Source organism: Meleagris gallopavo, chromosome 4 (genome assembly GCF_000146605.3).
Source record: "Meleagris gallopavo isolate NT-WF06-2002-E0010 breed Aviagen turkey brand Nicholas breeding stock chromosome 4, Turkey_5.1, whole genome shotgun sequence".
NCBI lineage: Eukaryota > Metazoa > Chordata > Aves > Galliformes > Phasianidae > Meleagris > Meleagris gallopavo.
Genome location: NC_015014.2, coordinates 18,662,776 through 18,688,744, shown reverse-complemented (window position 1 = coordinate 18,688,744; position 25,969 = coordinate 18,662,776). Strand labels below are relative to the sequence as shown.

General features: G+C 41.7%; 1 protein-coding gene across 1 annotated transcript in view; it reads right to left on the bottom strand.

Moving 5' to 3' along the window:
* Window positions 1–968: 968 nt before the first annotated feature.
* ADGRL3 (adhesion G protein-coupled receptor L3) overlaps window positions 969–25,969 on the bottom strand; it is a 69,944-nt gene continuing 44,943 nt past the window's right edge. The window contains exons 11-15 of the mRNA XM_031553260.1: window positions 19,989–20,055; window positions 18,500–18,591; window positions 5,248–5,274; window positions 1,874–2,042; window positions 969–1,025 (exon numbers count right to left, since the gene is read on the bottom strand). Coding sequence (XP_031409120.1) covers window positions 969–1,025; window positions 1,874–2,042; window positions 5,248–5,274; window positions 18,500–18,591; window positions 19,989–20,055 — 412 coding nt within the window. The remainder of the gene's footprint in view (window positions 1,026–1,873; window positions 2,043–5,247; window positions 5,275–18,499; window positions 18,592–19,988; window positions 20,056–25,969) is intronic.

Here is a 25,969-nt window from a genome sequence, read left to right as displayed (position 1 = left end):
TATATATATATATTTCTTGCAGTTAAACTGAAATTTGAGGAAACCGTACAGCCAGTAGTCCTAGAGACTGTATTCTCAGTCTGTAGGGGCAGCTAGAGCCTGCTTCTCCACAGCACTGTGCCAGGCATGTTTTAAACATGCACCGCAGGCAAACCTGGCCACCTCTTCACCTGCAGGAAAGCAATGTCACCTTCATGGGAACTATGCTGAGCTGTGCCAGGGCAGGAACTGGGCTTTGACTGAGCTTCACGTCTGCGTAGGTGTGATTTTAATAGGCAACAACACCCAGAAAGTAAATGGGGCTAGGCTGAAAATGAACACGTTGCACTGAAAAACCAAAAGCAGGTCATGTTGCCCATTGATGAAAAAAAATAATAATGCACACATGACTAAAATACCAGTTGTGATTACTTGGAGCACACAGTTAGCTGCAAAATTTCTCTAGACCATATATGAGCATTTGAAAACTCTGCAGAACAACTGTTTAAACAGCAAATTACAGCTTTTTCATTAGGCTTTTCCTTAAGAGCCTGAGACAAACACAATACCACGAGTGCCCAATACGCTCGAGTGCCTAATCAATCCTTTGCTGAGGGAAAATAATTCAATTGCTTTAATTAGCCACCCACTGCTTGCCTCTCTGCAGCTTTCTGCTGATTTTCTAGTCCATGATAGATAGGATTTTTTTTTCCCCTCTCAAACCATTCCTCTTTCAGCTCTCGGATTGGAGAGATGTATCCCCCCACAGCTAGGTACTGGCTAGACTCTCCTCTCCTCTATGAAGTTGTAAATCAGGAGCAACCCCAATGGCATCAGTGGTGGTTTAAGAGCATAGACTGGCTTGAGGCAGAATGGCACAAGGGATTTGAATGCCTAGTGAGCACCCTGACAGCCAAGGAGGGTACAGTGCCATGATGGGATGCTGTGCTGGAGACTGAGGCAGCTTAGTTACATTGACAGATTGGGACTCAGATGTATCCACATGTAAACTCTTCTATATGCTTATCTTGGATATAGAGTTTGGCCTGTGAAACCAAGATGTACATCAACAATTATCAGTAGGTTTGCACAGACTGAGAGAGATATGCACTACTGAGTTCCAGTGGAGAATAAAATGGTTCTTAAAAATATTTATTACTGACTGTCAAAGTTTGTAAATTTGATCTACATATGCATGAAGAGATTTTTATTTCTCTTTTTCCAACTGGGGTTTACCTAAGTTATTCCACTGTTACCTCGCAATATTAATTGGGGCATATTTCAAGTTCCCCCAAGAAGTACTTACTGTGCATGGAAGATTTTCAAAAACCCACATTATGACCAAGCTATGCAAAAGCTAGCAAACTGTTGCAGAGCATGGGTCCTTCTGCTCTTAAAAAAGTGGGACAAGCAGCCCGCTACATACTTTCTCCAATACATACTGCTACAGAAAGGGGCTGTTTCCTGCAAGCACTGCAAATGAAGATGTATAGCCCCATTTTGCTGTGACACACAAGGACCCTCTGGATGCTCGTGGTGCCACTTATGCCTCACACTGGTGTAAGGAAAAGGAGAATCTGGCCAACAGCAGGCAGAGCCCTTTTGCAGGTTTGCTATCGCAAAGCCCTGCAAAGCACAAGTTGCCTGGTGTGCTGCCTCCAATGTGCTCACTGCTAGCACTCTGGCTGCTGAAATGCCATTGCCACATATCTTCGTTATCGCCTCATTCCCCTGCACCTGCCAGTTTCCACTCTAAATACCACCCCTATTAGGCACACAGGGACAAATCTGCTCAATCTGAATTCAGGGCACATGCACAACGCTATGCTGTGGTTGTTAGGCAACAAAACACACTGTTACCACTGCTTGTGCTGCTGAGAACTGTCTGTCTTACCTTTTTCTGGAGGACACAATGGAAAATGAATATAAACATTCCCTGCAGAGAATTGAATATGGTGAAGAGATAGGCCATGATGACTGTGCTTTCATTAATATACATGAGTCCAAATGCCCAGGTCAGTCCTAATAGGCAGAGCAGGGCTATCGCACCTATCACCCAGGACCTGTTAGAAGAAACAAAAAAAAAAAAAAGAAAGGGATTGGTCTTTCATCTATAAAACGTGGCACATGTCTGCAAACAGGGAGAGCTTTGGCCATGGTTTTGGCAAAAAGAAAACAGCACATCAAAATGAGCTGTAGGGATTTTTGTCTTCAGTTGGATGCAGATTACAAGTCTTCGAGCTTGAGTAAATATACGGAAATGGAAATGTTATGAAAATGGAAATTCATCATAACCAAAGCGTCTGCAGTGTTTCTGGCTTTTTTTCCCCATTTGTTTAATGTAAAAGCAATGTTTATGTATATGACACAATGTAGATGCCGTTTCTGTAAATGGCAGGAAAAAAGGAAAATAAACCAACCAAAACAACTCTGAATGTCACTTTTTTAATGGCCACTGGTTTGCCTGGGGCAGGAGCGCTAGCTAGATTAGCTTCTTTACACTACCACCAAGACACATTTACTGCTGCCCTTTAGCTGGTCTCCCATAAGAGAGCCAGCCAAACTACAACAAGCAGGTACTTGCCAGATTAGCTCCTTGCAAGGACGCTCTCTGACACTGCTTCACACTGCTCCACGGTGAAGGAAAATACAGACATGCGCATATGTGCCCACACACCATGTCTGCTCCAACAGCAAACTCTGTCCCAGCAAGCTTCTGCAAGGACAGACAGCATCCAACCCTCTTTCTGCTCAGGGTAATGGTGCCTCTCTACTCCTTGGAGAGGCCAAGGACAACCAGAGCACCTGGCCCATGAGATTGCTGTTGCATATCTTTTTTCAGTTGGATTTTAGGCAGGCTGGGAGGGCAGGGGAAACATTTCACATTTCCCCGCTAAATAACAGTTAATCATGTGCTAAATTGACTTCTCAGAGGCTGATCTTCCTATACCAGAAAAAGAGGTAGTGTGGAAAGCAGCACGGGGGCAGAGGGAGGACCGGCTCCTGCTCCTAACCACCAACCTCAGTTTGCAAGTGCTTAGTTATCTTCACTTCATGAGAATGGCTGCCGCATAGGGGAGAGAACCAGCTACCAGCTGGGAGACACAGCTGCACAGCAAGCAGCTCTGTGAGCATCTCTTTGACCTTTCCCTCATGATCTTGATTCTTTCCTCTTCCCTAGAAACAAGCAGGTAGTACTACATCATAAAAATGAACGTAATGATACCAATCAGTGATGCCCACTTCTGCACCCCTTCCTCACCATTAACCCTTTGGTTCTCCAAAGCAGATAAGCCTGCAGCCAGCCAATCTCTCTGCTTCTTTGACTGCCTGAAGCAGCTCCAGCTGCTACCAAAAGGCTCATGGAACAATCTGCCTATGTTTTGGTTAACTGGGATGCTCCAGCCCTGTAGAAACATGAATGGGGTCTGGGAATATCTGGGTTGCTCTCTCCTAGGCAGGGCATGGGGTAGGGGAGAGAAAGATGAAGCAGCAATAGCTCAGAGGAAAAAGAAGCTCAGTGCAGGGCAGACTGACAGTCTCCCCTGTTGAGACTCCACAGCAACTGCAGCTCTGAATCCCCTTGCTTTTAGCAGGGCTTGTTGCAAGCAGAAGCACACTGCTGTTCTATTAATGTTTACTGTTGTTTTTCTTTAGGTATTAGAATGAAAATAAAGCAATATTCCTTTCACTGGAGTTTATAAAATATGTATTTTCTGAGCACATGGCCAGAAGAGCTCCCCAAGGTAACTGCTTACTTAGGCAGTTCTTTAAAAATCACTATTATGTATCTATCAGACCAGAACAGTTCCTTTGAAGCATTTCCAGCCAATCCTGCTAATAAATATTTAGCATGATGCAAATTGAAAATGCATTCTCAAAATCCTTTGGAAAGGTAAACACTAGATAACGTTTACAGCATTCACCATTTGGTATATTTTTCTCCCTGTGATTCCACCATCAGTGAGAGCACATTATAATCTTAATAACATGCCAATTTTAAAAATACAAATCTTTTTATGTTCTTAATTAAAAAAAAAACACAAAACAAAAAACACCAAAAACAAATGAAGTGAAAAATACGTTATTTTTTTTCCTGTCCCTTCTCTTTCTCACCACGATTAAAAGGTTCCTCCATTTACAAAGACTTTTAAAAACGATCCACAGAATATCAGGAAACTATTCTGCCCTGCACTGCAGCCAACTCTTGAACCCAATTAAAGAGCCTTAGGCTGCAGATGTGTGAAACAATTATTGAGCAATGAGAGTGGAAATATGCTACCTTCAGTGATGGAAAGGAATCTTTGGGTTAGAAGACCCCCAACAGTGCAAACTGTACGAGATACAGGATTGTGCTTCAGAAAACAGACCTGGAGATAAAGAGGGCATGGAGATTACTTTGAATGGCTCCATCCCGTGCTCGCAGAAAAATAAGAATCAAGAAATGAAAAGAATATGGGAATGGTGCTGCAGGAATGAACACAAAGGACTCTTCACCAGAAGAACAAACTGAAAGTCTACTGCAAGGTTGGTCAGCTTTTATTCTGTGTTACTGTGCTTTGCTTTTTGGTTGCAAGAGAGAAAGCACGGATGCCCTAAGGCATGTAATTTCTGAGAATTTTTGGCTTGCTTTGCAGGATTTTTTTCTGGTGTGGCTTGTTTGCGGTTTTTGTTTTTCTTTGTACAGACTTGCTGTTGGTTTTCCACAATTTCTCTTTTCCATAGTGCAATTTTGTAACAATAAAGAAACAAACATATAATGTTTTGGTATAATTGAAAATTAGAGATAATTGGGTACTCCACTGTGGAAGGAGATTATCCACTGAATACAGAGTAGTTTGCATTGCACCCATCAGCCAGAATGGGAATCACGTGGGTTATCGCTCATGCACTTTTCTGAAAATTTTCTTCTGTATTTACATTACCACAAAGCACTCTCAGTGCTGGAGCACAGTGGACCGGTAGGTTGCTATTGGTATAACAAGTCTGTATTAAACACCATTACTTCAGAATGTTCTCTTGAATTCAAGTAACGCCCAATCAAAGAATATACAGCCAATATAGTAGCAATTGGTTGGCAATACATATGCAGAATATTTACTCTGCACGTTAGCTGTATGCATGCCTGGCCATTTTTCTGCACAGTTTGCTCTTCTGCCTCAAATGTGAATGACAGAAGCTTTAATGATTTTTCAATATTGATCTGACAGCTGGTTCATGGGACCACACTGATAAATGAAATTTATCAGCCATTCAGGTCATTCTTACTTGATGAAGGGTCTGTTATCCTCATAGCTAAAGAATGCGTAGACATAAAGACAAGAACACCAACATTAGAAATATAATGACATATAGAGAATATAGCTTGCTGCTCATCCCCCCTCCCTTCTCCCATCAGCCACCACCAAAACAAAAGCAAAGAGCATCACGTATCATCAGATATGCTTGGTACATGCGAGCCAGTCTGGCTCACTGCCCTGTGACCGAGTATGGCTTTGCACATGGAAGCGAGCATGACCAGCTGCGAGCTGCAGCCAGCCCTCCTTGACTTGGCTCTGACACTGGTCATGCAACTGTCAATTGACTTTGAAATCTCTGTTAAAAAGCCTGGTTCTCACTGAAGAAGACTATCTTTGGAATTCCAGTATAGCTACACAGAAAGCTTGCACACATCCAGAAGATAAAATCTCACTGGACTTCCAGTACTCTCCACCTGATACATTGCAGTGTGTTACTGGAACCTCCTGACTGCTCTTTTTCATAAGCGTAACTCCCAACACACTAGTCAAACTACAGCATTATCTTCCTTTTGAGAGAATGGCTTCAAGATCTGCCAGTCCCAGCCTCAACCTGGCATGGTCACCCACAGTCTTTGGGACAGGAAGGAAAATATCATTTTATGGGCTGATCCAGTCACTCTTTTATCACTTGCCCTAAACCCACGCTGAGCAGTGAGATACAAGTCGATGAGCAGTAGTCTTGTAGACTAAAAAAAAGCATTATGTAGGTTGTAAGGAGATCATAAGCAGCTTTCAGAGCTTTATGCATTAGCATGTGAGCAGATAGTTCTGCTGAAGTTGGCACCTAAACCTATGTCTGGCCTCAACAGTGCCCATCTGCACCAAGAGGCCACACCATGGAGACAAGGTGGTTGTCCCAGTGTCAACGACAGCACTACTCCAGCTTGAGCTGTAGCATCCTGGGCCTGAACTTGCCTCCATCCTTGTCAGTCACTGATGGAACCCCCAGCTCTGCTCCAGCATCTAGCCAGCTCCTTCAGCTTTCTGGGCTGCTGTCCCTGCAGGGTTTCCCCCTTGTTATCAGCTGTCACACTGAAAGCTGATTGCCTTACATCTTGTGTCACATCAGCTAGCTCTGAAAGAATATCCAAGCTGCCTCATGGCAATACATGCCATTTCAATATGTGGCCACCAAGATTATGGTCCTGCAGAGGATGACAAGGCACAACCAGCAGCATGGGGTAGCAGCTCCCTATTAGTTGCAACAATGCAACTAATCATCCCATCCCAGCTTGTTGTATGATGCTGTTCAAACCCCTCTGGTTTTTATGGTAAAGATTTTACTGTTGAAATGTTGCTGGTGATAGCTTTTAAGAAGAGAGAATTAGATAATGTTTTTTTTGCCCTATTTTTGCTGTCCAGAATCTCACCAAGTCTTCCCAGTGAACTGCAATAGCTTTTCTTCAAGACAACTCAGTAAACTCAGGTTGCTTTTTAGCTTGAGGTTAATGCTGGGGAGAACTGTCAAAAACACCCAAGCAGTTTGTGCCCCATTTCCAACCCATTTGGATGTGGTTGTGCCTAGGAAAATGCCTAAAGCGAGCGGGTGCTTGAAGAAGTGAGATATTCAAACACCCAACTCCTAAGCACTTCAAATCCCTACATGCATGGCCTGAAAGACTTAGTCTCTTACATCTCTCATGAAATACATATCTTTCCTTTTCACTTTACCAACTGAAGTGTTGTAAGAAGCTTAATTCTTGTGTTAGCAACAATTCCAGTCTCACAAAAATTACTCCAGAGTGTTTTTTTCCAGGTAAAGTCTGTGAAATCTATCAGTGCTGCATTAATACTGTGTCATTATCTGCAGTACATAAAAACCATCTCTTAGACAAGAAAAAGCCTTGGAACAGTCTTAGCTCAGGGGAAAATGTAGCTGCTTATTGAAAAACTGAGATTATATTTACAAACAGTGCACGCAAATAATAGCTGAAGCATAAATCCTTGGAAAACCTAAGCTAATGCAGCCACAGAGGCTGGAGCTACAATGGGTTCTCCAGAACTGATTTGGATAAATTCTTCCCAATTCCTGGAAGTAACCAAGGGATTCAACCCATTTACTAGCAGCTCTGATTCCTGGAAACTGGGACCCACAAAAAGCAATTTGTCTCATATAAGAACAGGTACTTATGGCAGGTGAGTCTTTGTCACTCCCTGAAGAAACACATTTCTCTAATAATTATGGAAGAAATCCGAAGGATTGCTTAGGCGAGGACTTTACTTTCAAATGCCTGAAATTAAAAAGCTGATCTTTAGTGACTGTATTATTTCTGTAACCCTGAAAATCCTACTTTACCCCCTTGTGTTTCTTTGCAATCTAGATGATGGATAGTGGATGGTCTACCAAACCATATAAATACGGAATCCATTTTCTAATCTTAAAAAAGCCCTGACTTTACCTTGGGGAAAAGACTTCTTAGGGTTAATTACACATCATGTGAAATTCTTTCAAAATCTTATTTAAGTTAGATGTCTTTCAATTTCCCAAAGTACTTTCTGCTTTAATTATGAGAAAGGATTGTTTGTATTATCTTCTATTTTCTTTTCTTTTTTTTTTTTTTAAGTTGCTTAGATTATCTACTTATACGCTTGTTTAGATGCTTAAGGAATTTCAAAGATAATGCATCCTAAGCTGCTTTCTAAACTGCAAACTAAAAAGACAGAAGCTTGGAAATCTGTTTCACTGCCTATCTTTAAAAACACAACATGTACCTCATTGACACAAGGTGATCAAATTGCCAGAATATGTATAGGGGCAGAGAAAATCTGTGAATTATATATTACAGTGCAAGCCACTTCCATGTATGTAAATTAGCATCATCCTGGTTTATCAAGGCCTTCATTTTTATTTTTATTTATTTATTTATTTATATTTATTTATTTTTTGCAGCAGGAACAGTAAGGCAAGAATTTATACACGTCTTAAAATGCTTCTGAATCAATGATGACTATTATCAGAAAGCAGCTATCCAACTCTCATTTAAAAGAACATATGTTAATAAGAACAATACGTTCTTATTTTCAAAAGAGCTTTTTAAATTTAACAAAGAATAGTATTTGAGCCAGATTTAGAGTAAAACAATGCATTTAATAAAGACCTATGTAACAATTCACACTTTCACACGCTATCATTTTACTCAACCCTTTATGGTTAAACTAACTCTAATTTATCACTCTTTTGAGAAGTTGAAGTATTTTCACATATCTCTGTTATCAGGAAAAGGACAGAATGGAGTAAGCATGTGGACTCAGAGCTCAGGCCACAAAATACATGCTTTGGCTAGTGAGTGAAAAATGCCAAAGTGATGGCATGGCGAACAGAACCTTTAGTAGCTGTTATGAGTGATGAAACACAAATAAAAATAGATGGATGATGTGCACCATCTAATGCATTCAGAAATGCCCACAGAATTCATTTAAGTATGGCATAAATAAAGTACAGAGACAGATGTTTCCTGAAGGCAAGCACCAGCGTGACACAAAATAAAGCATACTATTGTCTCCCCTCTGTCTACCAATATGAGGCAATAGGGATGTTTGTTTTCTTTGTCCTTTTTTAAGTTTCAAGGATTAGAAAAAATTGATTTATTGAACTGAAAATCTACAGGAAGTAGCTGGAAAGTCCAGAACTCCCCTCATAAAGCAGACGGGTTCACTGCTAATTAGTGAAGGAGCGTCTTCATGTGGAGAAAAATCAATAGCAAGCAGTAGAAGAGTGCTTAAAGGATTTGTCTTCACATTTTGTGACAAAGTTACCACATAAGTGGCACAAAGCCAAATCTTTTTCTAATCACCCTCCTCAGGCCACTGATGCTTGGCACAACAACATTCAAGCAATAATTCCCGGGTCTTGTCTTCTAGCTGCTTTGCTTTGATGATAGGCCTCCATTTCTCCCCAGCCCATTGGTGCTCATTTGTGGGGTCTTGTTTTGAAGGCAGACTGGCTTGGCCATATGCAAGGGGCTGTGTGCCTTTCAGTTTCCTTTGCAGAAGAAATCCCTAGCTTCACACCCTCTCTCAGCCCTGCGTGATGCCCCAGCCCATCAGGTGGGGTGGCCTACGTCTGTCTTCACTCATCAAAGGCAGCAGTACCATTCTTATCCCTCTAAACTTGCCCAGAGAAGTAATGGCTCGCTTTCTGAGATTTGCTCTTCATTATTGCAATTGGAAAGAGCAATTCTGTTGAGCTCGTCTAATTTTCTCTAAGTAATTAATTACCCTCTGAATTACTTAGCCTGCTTATTTCCTTTCTCCTAACTTTGCAAAGGTACGCCATGATTATTCAAAACACGCTAATGTGTAACCACATATCTGATTGTTTCCACACCATACAGATTCTGCAAAGCCTTTAGACACGTTTATATTTCACAATCAGCACAGGCAGGGCTTGCTGACAAAATACTTAAAATGTACGGCCTTTTAAAACAATAATCATGATTTATGGGTTCACAGAAAGACCTGAGGTATTTAATATCTTCCAGAACACTCTCTCAAATCAATAACCACTGATGGATTTTTTTCTCAACTTCTTAAAGGATGACACCTGTCAGTGGAAAGATTAGTGCTTTACAATCACCATCCGACATTAATACAGCCATCACAAAAGCCATAGACAAAGAGGCAAAACCCAAAGCCAAAACAGTCAGATATTAACCAAACAGTGCTGCAAAAAAACTCATGGAGCACTGGAAAGCAACAAACAGAATCTGATGCTGCAATCAACATCAGTGGGCAAGAAAGGCACGCAGATAGAAGTGCAATCTCTGATGTTTTTACAGCATAGCAGGATTTCTGTCTCTGGGGTGCACACAAACCCCACACCCTGACTAAATACAAATGTGCTATATCTTCTCTTGGCAGGAAGCTTGTAAGTACTTCATTCTGTGCAATGTGCAGCAACTTCAAGTGGTTCTGCTGGGTTTGCTTTAGGCTGCCTGCTAAAAGTTTGCTCATGCAGAGAGGTAGATGAAGGTTACATAGAAGCAGCACTGTGCTAACCACCAGGACTATGAAGCACAGCACTTTCTGGACAAGGTCCAGGAAGTTGTGAAGCCAACCACTGGGCTGATGAATGCATCATACTAATGGACTGCAGCTCTTGCAGCTCTCAAAGCCATATGGGACACAAAGATCATAGCCTGAGCTCCTAAACTTTGTGTGGTGGGAGATTTCCCAAGGGAGAGAAAAAGCTATGCCTCATTTTCAGAAGTATCCAGATCACTTGGCCATACTTACAAAAAAAAAGAAAAAAAATCAAATAAAAAAACTGCTGAAGCCTTGCAGTGACAGAGAATGCTGTGCTAGTATTTACTAGGCCCAAGCAGTGGCTCAGGAGCTCTGGTTATTTCCTACTATCAGGTTTTCCTTTCCTGAACTGGGAATAAAAGGATGGTTCCTTTCTGAAAGGCATCTCTGGTGTTGCTGTGTTCTCAGTCTGCTGTCCAGAAGTTAAAGGAGTCCAAAACTGCAGCATGCAGCACAGCTGGCTGGGAAGGAAAAGTTTCAATGTGCCATTCTTAGTTGCCCATTCAAGTTGTCTTGCTACTCTGTTAGCAGGGCCATAATGAAAATTTTAGCAGAAAGTCTGCTCTTTACAGCACTGCAATTTTATTTAACACTGAGCTGTAGGTAATGCACCAGTCAGGATTTCAGGTCATGTTTAACCGAGGCTCACTGTGGATCCTGTAACCTCCTTTGTACTCACTAACTTATGTTTCAAACTCCATGTACCTTTCTACCACTCAAGCCAACATACGTACCCCATCTCACCTGCACAGAGTTCAGCATGGGTGCACATCAGCGCCTCTCCCTCCTTATTGCCCAATCTGCTGTTTTGCAGAAGGAAGGGATGCCATCCCACGAGGTAACACAGACCTTCAGCTCTTACTTCAGTGGCAATTGAGGATGCTGAAGGTACAGGATTGGGCCTTCTGCATCCACTGTCATACCCAGACGCTGGGCTGGGCAGGCTTCTAAGAGCTGGATCCCTACACTGTGCTGCATACTCTGTGTGCTCCTAGGCAGCTACAAAGCCAGAAGTAAAGAAGGATTAAAGTGCTTCTGCTCTGCAAGTCCAGTCCCCCATGTGAATCTAATGCGATTAGATTCCAAACCCTTCAGCGTCACAAACTATTTCCAAGTTGCAGTGTCTGAAAATCAAAGATCCAGAAGCCAGCAGATGAGTTGACCAAATCTCAGTTCAAAAATATGAAGTAATCCTTGCTGTCCCTCTACATTCACTTATTTATTTATTTTTAACATCTAAAAGCACAAAAGAACCTCCTTTTAGCAAAAGGATACCCACTGTAAATTATTTGCCTGTATCAGTAAAGCAAGCACTTCCTGCTGCAGGAGAAGGCATCTTGCATTTTCAAAACCTAACTCGTTCCTCACTGCACCAAACCCAGGATGTTTACTTTTTCTGCATTTCAATCAGCTGAGTAAATAAAATGAGATTGGTAACCCTCTGTTCCTGCCAGCACAATACTGCTGTGTTAAATCAAGGATTTCATTTAAACAGTTCAGCAGATGATTTTTGGAAGTTCTATTTAACCTTTATTTTAAATTTCATACCTAACTCCTCATGAGGAGTTTTTTATGACTTAAGAAAGCCCACAGGACTTAAGAAACAAGCTAATCTGGAGGATGGAATTAGTCATGTCTCTTTAAATAAAATACATATGTTGAGAAGCAAGAAAATGAGCAGATAATCACTTACACCCATACAACATATGGGGAGAGAAGGATATGGAAATGTTTGTGAAGCTGAAAAGGAGGCACATCATGAAACAGGGGCTTCTCATCTTTGTGCCTGATGCTGTAGTACGCCTGACCCTAGTTCCCAGCATGACAAACTTTGTGTACAGCATGTAACTTCCCTTGTCTCTCCCTGCCTAGGCCAGACTCCCTGAAAAAGCCCAGATTCGGCTCTGTAAAGTTTTATACAGCAGTAATGAACATTGAGTTTTTTCATTTGGCTCCTGCTTTTTGCTTTTAGATCACACATTCTCAGATTTGTTTCTGTAAGCCCATGACCAAGAGACTCTTATGGAAAAAGAAAAAGAAAGAGGAGTATGGTGAGTCCTGTTTAATTTGGGAGCTAAGGCTCCAAGAAACAAAAAAAGAAAGGTTTACCAATGCAAGGCTTACTGTAAACTCCAAGTGGCATTGAGAGTGAAGTTCTTCATTGCCATTAGCTCTCCTTAGAACTCCATGATCTGAAAACCAGGCCTGAATTTGATGCAAAGGGGTGCCCTTTGGGAAGCTAAATGCCTGCTTAAGACACACTGCACAATGCCTGCAAGATACATTGGTGTCTTGCTATCAGAACAAGCATCCTCAACTAGGGTAGCGTTGCAGGTTAACCTGCTTCCTGGTGCTTGAGGACACGACAAATGGTATTTCCCCTCTCCCAGCACCTCTTCTTGAGCTTGGGTTTCAGTGGTGGAGTCTATGACAGCCCCCAGGACTACTGACTGTATTTCTTGGAGGGAAAATTATCAGATGAGAAATGCAGCTATTCACTGTGGAATAAATCCAAGTGAGAGAAAATAATTACTGAAGTCAGCTGAGACAAATCGGCTTTCTTCAATTCAAAAACTGAAGAGAACATATACTTTTTTAGTTATCCATTAAATCAGTACTGTGTGCCTTGAGCCTCAGCCCACATGAAGCTCCCGTGGCTGCCAGTGAACCCAGGGGGGCTCATTTTGGTCATCCAGGGACTAGGGAGTGGAATTGATTTCTGAAGTGTAGGACATTTCTGCATCATCCACGTTAATGGGATTTCAGCATGTGTTTCTGTGAATCCAGCTACAGTACCAAAAAAGATTCCTTCCTGCGTGTTTGGAATAAAAATGTTTTGAAGGGAATCTTACATTTTTGCTGGAGTACATATCCTTTTATTGAAGAAGAAGGGATGGGAGCATGTTTACACAAGAATGAAGAAAGCTGCAATAAAACCACAATGATCAGTGCCAGGATTAAACCATTGCAAGGTGCCGCTAATTAACACTGCCTCTTTAGAAACAAAAGGAGCTCCCCGCTAAGAGCCTGCTTATCCCCGTCTGCAAGAAAGAAAACTGAATTTCTTGGATGACTTTTGGGCAGGTTTCAACTGCTCTGGATGAGGCTTTCCAGCAAACCAGGACTACGGCCTGACACACTTCTTTTTGCAAGTGTCCCCATGAGCTGTGCTTTCCAAAGAGCACCCAGGTGGCCTTGGCATAAGCCAAGCTATGCCCTGGCTAAAGCAATAATGCACCTACATGGGACAAAAGAGGAGTGAAAAAGCCCTCCAACAGTGGACAAAGCCACTTTTTAGTGGGTATGTAGCTTAGCAGCTAAAGCTTCCATGTCACTCTTCCAAAGCAAATAAAATCAAATCTCCCTGCCACATAACTACAGTGCAGAAGAATGTCAGGAAGGCTGGTGCAGCTGTGGGAAACATAACAAATCTCAGCACTGCAAGATGCACCACACAGCAATGAGAGGACAGCAGATTTCAGTAGATCTGGTGAAGACCATGGCTGGATTACCATCAGTACAGCCCCTTCTTTCTTGTTCCTTTATTAATGCCCTGAGGTCTCTAATGAGGAACACTTAAATAGCTGCAGACTGAGGCTGTCACCTAAGTGCTGTGCACTGTCACACAACACAAAGGTGTTTTAGGAGGGGGCTCATCTGAAATCCTGCTTTTTGCACAGAGAATGAGGGTTAAGCACTAGGCAACACCTGGGTAATTTGTCATGCTGGAGCATCTGACAGAGGTCGGATGAAAGCCTGATGTGTGGTGACTCTGTCCAGCAAGCAGCCAGTCTACATGCCTGACCACCCAGGAAGGGTTTGATGGATGGAAAACTTCAGAACCACGCTGGACTAACTCACATATAGATGTATTTTCCTTTGTCACATAAGACTTCTTACAGGAATGTGAATATAAAAAAGATGCAGTGTACTCCTGTCTCCGACAGTGTGAGACATTTCACACATCTAACATCCACCCGGCACGATAGAAAAGCATGAATCAGAGGCTCAGAGCTGCTCAATTCCAGAAATCCTTCTACACAGCAGCAATCTCGGTAAAACAACCTCACAGCTGCTCTAAAGTATTCCAGCTGGTGTCATGTCTTCCTAAGGAGCCATCTGCTAGCAAGAGTGCATCAATACCATACTGATATGCTGACAGTCTCCACCTTCTAGGCTAGAGATGCAAGTGGCATAGCGCTTGTCATCCAGAAGCTGGCATTGTCCCTGGTGTAGAAGAACCACTTTCCTTCAGCAGCATGCTTTCCCAGTAGTTTCAGAAGAACTGCAGCAATTAATCCTTCAATACAAAGCTCTGCTGGGTCCATTTGTTGACAGTTGATCAGTTTGTGCTCATGAGCAACCTCCTGCACCATTCCAGCAATACCCCATTTACGCTCTCAGATAGGCAGCAAGTGAGATACAAAAGATACTGGCAAGGCTACCATAGACAATATGATCTTTCCTGCCACGCATCTCAGCTCACTTGTCCCTGCTGACAAGCCATGAAGAGATGAGAGCCACACTGGATTGCCCTGACATCACTGTGTGGGCTGAAGGAAGAATATTCCAGCCTACAAATGGCCACTGGAAAAGGCAGGAATGAAAAATCCCCTCTCACCCAGAATTTGGGGAGGCAGGGTCAAATACTAGACATATCACCCATGCACGCAGAATTCTGGCATCCTTCTCTGCACTGCTTCATACTGAAGTGATCTTTAAAAGGCAGTAAAGATCCTCACCCAGGGCAAGCTCTTAACATTTCTGTTTAAATGTATTGAAGAGAGAAATCAAACTCATCTTTTTCAAAAGATCCTGTTGACAGTACCTGTCATTAAATGGCAGCTATTCTGCCCTCCTGTTGTCAGCAGCTGGCACAGAAACTCTTGCAGCTCTGAACAGCATATACCCACGTACACAAGCTCACATCTTTTCCTCACCATGCAGAAATGTTTGATATGGAAATAAAAGCCAAAGAAAGCTTCTCTCTCAGAAAGTGCAACCCCATCGTGAGAAACCACGCACCTCAACAGCAGGACTAGGGCACAAACCTCACTCTTTCAGTGGGTGCAGCCTACTGAACTGGCTCACTACCAACCAGCCACACAGGGAGGATGCTCTCAGCATGGCAAAGGACCCATATAGTGGCTGCAGGTACTCAATGGATTTGCCCTTCTCCAAAGTGCTGGGTTAAGTTGGAAAAGATAATGTGGGTAAAAAGTAAACCAGCTATTTACTCTTTGAATCTCTCGCTGTGTAACTCTTGGGTACCCGGTGCTCCACTGAAGGAATGTCAGATTCTCCCATGCTGGCACAATAATACAGAGATTGTTTCTGAAGGTTAGGGAAGTTTATTTTTACAACTTTGCTCAATGCCTACAAATCTTTCAGCCACACAGCATCTGGTTCAGGCACTGCCCTTTGAATGGTTTTTCTGTTGATGCAGTAATTAAAGGTATCCCAGGTGACACCTGATCCCTTATCAAGTTCATTAATTTAAGTGGAGTTATTTGGCTCTCTATTTTCTATACTTCATAATGTATTTCTAACCTTTAAAGTGACACAGGCAAGCACCAGATTGCAGGAGCGCTTATTAACAGCCTATTAAAATATTTTATGGCCTTTATTTTTACGTTGCCATAGGGAATCAACTATTTTGCTGTTGTTGAACTGGTTCGGGATTTATGTTGCAACAGCTTCACCACAGCCTAACGTAGAACAGCGCTAGGAAATGAACTGGGAGAACAAACTCCCATTCAGCTCCTCATGTGCCATAAAGCTGTCAAATGCAGATCACAGCAAGGGGCCCACCAATCCACGTCTTCGGTTTTGTTTGTTTTTTAAATATAAGTTGACAAGACAAGATCCAGTGCTCTGGAACCATGCTGAGAGCCACCAAAGGCAATATTCTTGTAGAGAAACATACCTGGGTGTCTTTTTTTTTACCAACCCTGTAAACCCAGAGAGGTAAACTCAGAAAGGATCTCTGTGGTCACCTCTAAACCAACATTACTTGTTCTTTATTCTAGAGCTGCTGTACCACACCCACATTTTGCAACAGCATTAGCACAGAATTAGGAAGACTATGATTCTTACCTAAAGTCCATGATCCCACCTAAAGGACTTCTGGAGATGATGAGTCCCTTGCAACCCTAGAAAAGCTTTCATAAAGTGAATTTTCCCCTCTGTTAAAACTCAAGTATATCTGATATTGAGAAAACAGGTACCTTTGATTTAGAAACTTAACTCTTTTCTGCTTAGATTCTTACACATTGCAAATCAAAACACTTCTGAAAATCTTGTTTTGATAAGCTTAGTGGAGTGAGCCTCAGGATCCTCCTGAGTTTACATAATGTTTTCTCTCTCTATTTTAAAAAACACAAAAAGTTACTTGTAATGAAGAAACATATTTGGAAGGGTATCAGCAACATACTTAGAGTACTTTAATTGCTTGCGTTTTCCAAATGTTTTAATGAAGTCAAATCACGAATAGACACTCCTCTGCCAAAGAGCCCATAAAATATTTTACAATGACATGATAATTGACATAACTGGTTGTATAAATTCCTGGCATTTTAAACAAAGATACTACAGATTAGCACAAGCAACAATACTCAGTAGGCAATTATTATCTCTGCTTTAACTATAAAAGCTTTGGAGGCTTTTTTGTTGTTGTTTTCTTTTTTCCCAATTTTTAATTTAAATGTCATTCTGAAATGTTTTCTAGACAGATTTTGTGTGGGTAACCTTAGAAAGACTGTCTCAGCAAGCAATTCCATATCACTAACACATGACGAGTAGTCAGTCATATTGCAAGTCTCTAGTGCTATTAAATGTACCATTCCTTTAACGCCTCGACCAAGACCGTATGAAATGAATGAAAGACTACCACGCTGAGATTGGACCCGGACATCCAGGAGGGACTGCTCCTCCAATTTCATCTTACAGCTAAATGACGGCAGGAGAAACAATGAAACACCACATAGCAGTCTGTCCCCAACCCAGGCAAGGACAAACACAGCAGATGAATACCCTGCAGGTCCCTGAGCTCACAAAATCACGGCCTTACTCAGCTTTGCCTGCATGCACAAGGTTGAGCCTAAGAAATAAAAACTTCACCCCGTAGATTGATGCCATGGCATGCCAGTGGCACTGCAAGTTTTGCTTTTTGGGGAAGTTTTCAAAGAGGGACTGACCTACTTTAAATCGAAAGTACATCCGCAATTGCAGCTCAACATTATCAACAATAACCTTGCTGAGAACCATCTTGCAATGCAACCATTCAGCCATTCCTAACAAGCTCCCCTCTCGCCTCTTCTCCAGCTCCTGCCACAGAAGAGAATGGATACCAGCCTTGCAGTGGTGTCACACAACACTGTGCTTTCTTAGGTGTGCAGTAAAGCGCTGACACCAACAATTTCCTTCTGAAGTTCATTAGATTGTTTTATTAATTAGCAGGTTCCCCATCTTATCACATGCTGCACCTGAAATCCCACTTGTATTTCTGAACCAAGTAATTAAAGGCAGAGGTACTTGAATAAACAAGCAGTGACGGAGAATAATATTCCATCAATGTAATGAGGCAGCTTGCTAGACAGTGAGATGCCCTGGCTCAGGCATTATTATCTAAGTCCAAGGGTAAGCACAACTTGGATGGCGATTGTGTCCTCTGCTATAGGCACCCCCAGGTAAACCCCAGTAACTTGGATGAAACTAATCAGATTCCAGGGACAATTTGGGTCATTAAATCTGTCAGCGGCCAAAATAAACAGAAAAGAAGAAAGACTGCTGCACTCAGTGCATGGAGAAATAATAATGATCAACACTTTCAACACCTTCCCTGTAGAGAAGGCAGTAATTACGTGGTAATTATCGGGTGCAATTTCCTCTTATGTAAGAGGACTAGGTTACCTTCTTCAAGGATAGCAAACGTAACTTTGCTTCCTTCGTGCAAAATTGAATGGAAAATGCACTGACTGAACACTAACACAAGTTGAATCATTTAAAGATATTCTTTCAACAATAGCCACTTGTTGGTATCCATTAGAAACCGTTCTGCAGTGCTGTAATCCAGTGCCTTATTATCACCGCTGTCAGCAGAGTTGGTTCCCTTGCATGCCATCATAGAGGAACAGGGGCATGAACAGCAAAGGAAGAAAGAAGCAGAGAGAAAGAAAAAAACCACAACCACTTACTTGATATTGTCAAGACATCCAGATTCAGGTTTCAGTATGGCAGTATGATGAAACATTTTATAGAGAGCAATCCCAAGGAAGATTACATTAAGCTGCAAAAAGAGGGAGGAAAAAAAAAGGCAACATGACATGGCAGAACATGATAGGGAGAAATCAGCAACAGTTTCAGTTTCTGTAACAGATGAGTTGCTTTAGAAAATTAGCTCTCACTACAGTTTTATACAGACTGAGTAACAGAAAATTTCCAAGTATTTTATAAGGTGAGCGAGCCTGCAGGCTGTGGAGCAGGGATGCCACAGCATTACAAAGCTATGGAGCAGTGTATGTTACTGATATAGGACAGGTTCCAACATCAACTGTAGTGCTTCAAATGATGTCACAGAAAATTAAAAACACTTCTCTAATGGCTCATCTGTGTCTGAGAGGTATACGCTTGTGAAAAGTCTTTCAAAGCTTCTTGCTTAGCCAGTCTCATTGAAAGCAAATCAAAAAGCAACTTCTGCGAATTTACCTTTTAAATATGGTGCATTGGTGGAGATGGGCAGGGAAATTATTCTTGTTGAAGATGCTTAGCACAGTGCAAAGCAAACAAAAAGAGTCTGATGTATTCAGTAAGAGACATGATGGTGTTTCAACACTTCAGTGTTAGCAGGGTCACAAGTTCCTGGAAATCAGTTCCCAAAAGCCCAAGCCAGGGTTTCAGACATAATGAAAAGGGGAAGATATCTTTTCGTGAATGAATTGTTTGAGAGGAAAAACAAACACAACAGATCTGGCTGGTGATGCAGCTCCCTCCCTGGTGTGGAAGGCTGCTGAAATACTCCCCAGCAGCAGGAGAACCAGAGACAATGTCTGTATTGACGTGAGCGCCCGGTTTGCTGCATTAGCCAAACTCCAGTCTATTCAAAACAAAGGATGGTTTATTGAAGCCATATCGTAGTGATTAAAGTATCAGAAAACTCCAGCTGTCTCTAAAGTTGTGTTCTTTACCTTGTTGCTGTGGTAGCTGGCAACATGCTAACTGTAAAGTCACAGGAATTTCAACTTCTGCAGGTGAAGAGACCCTCCCCATAAAACCTCTCTTCCAGTTTTGACTTTATTACATCCCCTTCACCTCAGATCTCCCTTTCTGCATGATCCACGCAAAGGTTTGCTCGAGTTCCAAAGCAGGGACAGTAGGTGGTATCTATATGTATCCAATAGGTTGGTACTTCTGAGCATCTGACAGCACAACCAAGCTGTCTGCGCACCTGCTCCGAGGCAGTGCCCATAATATGTACTACATGCCCTCCCCTCCCTGATTTGATCGAGTATTTCACCACATAAAGAGCCTCCTGTAACGAGCCTCTAATTGCTTGTGCCAGGTGGGGTCACAGAAGAACATGCCTTTCTCAAACTAATCTGTGTAAATTAAAGATACAGAGTAAAGGGACAGCAAAAGTTTTATTTCTTGACCTGAGAGATGGAGTAGTTAATTAGGAGTTCTTACCATAATTATCAAGGTCGCTGGTCCTATAAAGCTCCAAATGAAGTAGGTGTCAAGTCGGAGCCAACATCTGTAATGAAACACAGGGGAGAGAAGGCATTCAAGGACTGCACCCAGGACATACATCAAGAGTGAGTAAGTGACAGAGAAGAATGTGAGCTGCAAAACACGCCGGTGGGAGACAGGAAATATTACATTGCTTGTTCATTTAAATGCTGAATTATGTGCCCAATTTCTGACAGTGCTATTGATGGAATAAGATAATTACCTCTGGAGGAAGCAGGGGGAAAATGGCACAAGGCCTATCTGCTAGGGCTTTCTGTGTCCATCGAAAAATACCTTAAAACATTTTATTTTAAGGAAGGGCTCTGATGAGTAGCTATGGAGTCTTTTTCGCTTTAACCCCAGCTTTCCTCTCCAGCTCTGATGCAACACATGCTGTCTGTCAACTGTCAAGTGAGATGACATTTTTCCATCAAGCTGATCAGAGCAAATTTGTTGCAAACAGGAAGCATGATTTTGATAACAGAAGGCTGAGGTTTAATTAGGTTCAGCAACTTCCCCTTTGGAGCGTTTTATTTCCCTGATCCTCCAGAGTGTTTTGTTTCTACTAATGTTTCGAGCATTGCATATGGTCTGTGTGATCCCATGAAGTTGATTCATGGCCTAAAACTAAATTATTAATTGCTTAATTTCAACTGCGTTTAATACTCCCCCATTTTTTTCAGGCCCCCGGGAAATTATATTTCCTTTCCTAGTTCATTCCAGCGACAGGAAGATAAAATGGAAGTGACTGGTTACAAGACAGATGAATATAAATTCTAAGAAAGTTTCACATGATGTTTAAAATAATAATATCTTGTCGTGTTTGCAACGCTGCAAATCACAGCTCCATTTATACACAGAGGACTAAGAAAGCGTAAAAACACTCTTATAGTAAATGTCCGATGAAATTTCATAATTAGATAAGTGACAGGAACTGTATATATGAATTTATCATGGCGGAAAAGATGGCAATTCTCTCAAGTGACAGCTCTATGCACTCACTGAATTTTTCCCCTTCGAATGGAATTTAATAGGCAGAAAGGTCTGTGCCAGAAGCCCCACAGCAGAGATCAGCACAGTCTTCTGCTGAGAGAATAAAACATGCCCTGAACCTCAGCGACCGAGAAAAGTCAAGATATGAATAAATTCAAGGCTGTAGATAAAGCTTCCCACTTCCCTCCCTGACTGTATAAATTTCAGGTCTCCACAGTCTCAAAGATGTACCGATATTTATGGTCATGCCAGTATTTATCACAAATTAAAATACAGGCACTTCTGTGACTGTCAGTCTTGAATAAGCTCTGCAGCTTTTCACCAAAAATCTCAATGAGACTGCATCAATCATAAACATGCAAGGCAAATTGAGACATCTTCAGAGAGACTGCATGGAATTCTTGTTTCTTCTACATCAGCGGAAGTTCAAGGTGATTTAGACACAGCTCATGATGGAGCAACATGAGTGACTTCAAACTATTGAAGCCTGATTTCCTATAGGAAAGATTTTATGTGATCATGACATCTGTGTATCACTCATAATAACACCTGAAATGTCAGCCAATTGCAGGTAGATTTGACAGAGGAATAGAAGTTTCAGAATAATGAAGTACCTGTAAAGAGTCCCGTGACATCAAAAAGGGTATCTGCATAGCAGCAGTTCCCACATTTCAGGGCATTTAAGTATTAATACTTACCCCATCCTACTTGGGAAAAAAAAAGAAAAAAAAAGTAAACTGGTGCTTATGCCTCAGCTGCCTAATACAGATCAGGAGATAAGCAGCCTCACAGTTTTTTCTCACTGATACGCATGCTGAGTAGACTGTGTATGGCAGATGACTCTGAGGTGGTATGTTTTTCTTTTTAAATTACAATATTTTGAACTTTTTTGCATGTTCATCATCCAAAACATCTCCCAGCCCCTGCTGCACAGGTGTTGGGAACGTGGTGAACTGCAACCAAGCAACTTGGTTTTCCTTCAGCATGAAGTGCAAGCTGGTTTTCAGAAAGCCAAGGCAAGAAGAAAGACATAAAGGGCCTCTCTTCATTCCTTAGAATCGCAGAATCGTAAAGGTTGGAAGAGATCACTAAGATCATCTACTCCGGCTGTCAGACATCACCACCATGCCCACTAACCATGATCCTAAAACATCATATCTTTAAGTCACTCTCACCAGCCATGTGGTCGTATTTGGTATAGCTGGTTCTTATCACACATAGACACGGGTAAAATCTGCATCCATTTGCTTAAATCTGAGTACTTTGGGAGAGACCCCACAACCCTGGGTTTCCCCACGGCTCTCAGGCTTGTTAGCTCCTGGCAACAACAAGGAGCTCAAAGATGATCCACTGAACTTTTGGGAGGTTGCTTTTGCACCCTTGCTTCCCTGCTATGTGAGTAATGACAGCTTCCTTATGTAGAGGTCTCCCACACCTCCAAGATTATTTTGTTCATTTGTCCCCATCATCCTGTTCATTAAGATATTGTCATAGCTTGGTGAAAGCTGAAATACAGCAAGACGAGGGAAAAGTTGGGCCAGCCTGAGCAAAGCAGTACAAAGCAACTAGTTTTTCTTCAGTGAGCCAAACGAAGTTTCTTGGTTTCCCCTAAAAATTGGTCCCTTTGGTTGTAGTGCACAATGTGGTGACGATGAAGGTGTCCTGTGGATGGGGAGCAGCACAGAAGCCAAGTCATTGATTTGTTCTGCAGGCAGGCAGAGGTCCTGCCCTCCAGCTATGCGGTGCAGATGCTAAGCACAGCAGTCCCCTTCCCGTGAGAGATGGCATCATCTGAGCAAGAGCAAGACATGGCTTGCAAAAGCCAGAAAAGGCTTTCTTGCCTCTCCGCATGCTTCAAATGAGGTGGGGTGATTTTTTATTTTAATATAAAAAATTGCCTTTCAATGAAACTTCACATGACGCTCAGGCAGCTAAACTGAAAGCTGTAGGGTTACAGCTAACCTACATGTGAATTCTAAAAAGCCAGTCTTTTTGTGGTCATCGGCAAGTGATGTGGCTTTGAGCCCATTTAAGTCATACCTCATTAAAAATGCAAATTAAGAATGAAACATCCAAACACAGGCATCCCGCCAATTCTGTTGCAGAGATGTAAATTGCTAATCAAACAAGTACCACACTGAGCTTTTCTTCCCTTAAAGACAAAACCACGCACACAATGAGCTGCATAAATGAGCTCCTTGAAACAAGGAAGCAATCAGCCAACTCACTTCCAAAAGTTGCTAATCTTGGGCTGCCGGGTTACTTCTGACCCCCCATGCACAGCTGCACTGTGAACACGGACTTGCTTATTACAAGTTTATACTCTGCTGTCATTAAGCAAACAAGCTGCTTCAGGGCTCAGCAGAATGCAGAGCAGATTATCCACACATCCATGGATGTGGGAAATGCTCAAAACCCCATTACTGTCTCGAAGAGTCACACCAGCATGTTCAGTGCTGTGCTTGTAATGAGCTCCGTGCCATCGCTTTTCTTTACTTTTTAATTTCCTTCCTTTCCACAATGACAAGTCACTATATTCACCTAAAGCTTTTCCCAAGTAATAAAGACTACAAAGAGTTTACTCTGTTTTCTGCATGAAGAGAAATCAAATACTAAACTATCCCTGGTGTGTATTAAATATAACCAATAAACAATCATTAGCTGCCATTGGACCATAAAATTTGAAGAGCCCTAACATATCATGTTGTTCATGGGAGTTCAGTAGTTCGTTTCACATGGCCATGCAGCCTCCCTGTCTGTGTGCGGTAATGGGATATGTATGCGCAGGACGTGCCTTCCAAGGGTGCAATATATGTTCTGCTTAACACAGTCCAGCATTCACATTGCTTATGCTTCCTCCACCAAATACCCAGAGCAAACATTGAAAATAAAACAAGTTCACAGAGCCATCCAAGACGTACTGTATTGTTAGAAGCTATTTTCCAGCAACATTAGCATGTAAATAATGTTGGTGGCTGGCTGATGGAATTGGAGGCTGTGTACATACACCAGCCTTTCATTTCGCTTTATGACAGCTGGATTGCTTACCGTGTATATCCTGCTTTATAGCATACCAAACTGTGTGGGGGGAGAGAAACTATAGAGAGATTCCTGGCACAATGAATTTGATCACCAGTGGATGAATATACCTACAAGTACGTTTTACAGAATATATTGAGCCATTCAAAGCATAGCTGCTCTCCTCTGAGATTCGTAATAGGCATTGATATAAAACCCAGGATAGTATGGGAATATGGAATAGCTTCTGACTATCAATTCAGGATGGCCTGCTACTTGAGCAAGTCTTCTCAAAGGGATGTTGCTGAAGTCCATTACTGAATTTTTAACACAAGTAATTTTTGCACACTAACAACTGCAAATGCCATTTTTCCTCTGCATTTTGCAGCACAGCCCAGTTCTTGACATCAGATCCAGGCAGGAGATGGATGGATTTGGTTAGCACACAGGACAAGGCAAATGGTGTAGCTTTATAGAACTGTAATCTCAGTATCTTATTTTCTGTAGCAAAACTGGAGACACGGACATTTAAGACTCAGCAGCTGATTTGTTACAGCCATTAGATTGTGATGTTTGCTTTCAGTTATTTTTAAGACCTCGGATTTTCTTGTGCTACCGAAAATAACTGGCCAGTGTAAGAAATGTCCACTTAGAAGTTAACATAAGCACTGCTGGAATTGCTTGTGGTCCCTCGACCACATTGCTTGCAGTGGAGTTTCCTTCTTTGCACCTTTGCTTTAGTCAGACAGTCAGACATGAGATGTAACACTGCTGAGTAATTTGGGCAAAAGGGACCACATAAACAGTCCCAACTGGCCCGAATGGGATGGTCTTTTAATGCAATCACTGTGCTACTGCCTAGCTATAGCATCAAACTAATTAGCCCTAAATCCCTAATATGGGTCATTTGAACTGCTCTTAAACAAACAAAAACAAACAAATAAAAAAAGAACAAAGAAAAAAGGAAATAAAAGAAAAGGAAAGGAAAAGAGACAATGCCAATTCTTGGCATAATTAAGTGTGAGACTATATATTCAGAGGGCAGCTACTCCAAAGCATCAATACAAACACCAGGGCAGAAAATCACAAGAACCAACTGATGAAGAAAGAAACAGAGAGAGGAATAATTGCCTGCTTCTGGCTACATAATCTGGGCACAATGGCTGGGTTTAGAAAGGAAAATCAAATCAAGAAATCCTACACAGAGTGTCTAAGCAAATCTTTCCAAGATGTATGAAGGGTGGCACCAAATGCCAGGTGAAAAACAAATAACACTAACAGCTCCATAAGTCCTGCTTAAACAAATGCAATAAATAATGGAGGAAGGCAAGTAATATATTCCAGAGGATGTTTTACAAAAGCCGGCTAAACCAAGCAACTTCTTGCAATCAAATTATGTATGCCTGGCATATAGTTCACTACAAATTCTAATCAGTTCTACCCTTCTAATAACATTACACAGAAAAATACATCATCATCCATCAACCAGATGGAGCATGATAGTTATACAAAACATATTGTATATTTTTTATTTTCCACTATGAGAATGTGATAAAATTGTGCACACTAGAATTAGAGATTATAAATAAATATTTTAGGCTCTATAAATCTCTGTAAATATTTATTTGCAAAATATTGTATACATGTTTAATCATTAAAAATGCTACTTCTTGCTGTGGGGAGGGAAAGAGATTTTACTGGCACAGGCTTTTGACTGCTGCCTTGTCAACACAAAGAAAGTAAAGCTCTGTAGCTCATCTCCAGCAAATTTCAGCTTAACTTTCTGCTTGTACTACCTATGTATAGAAATATTTGGGCTAGAGAAAGACAGCATGTTCTATGGAGGCTGTTTATTCTGCTGTGCTACAAAAAGGAAAATTTGCACATGTAATGGGATTGGAAATGTTTCAGCAATGCAAAGCTGCTCT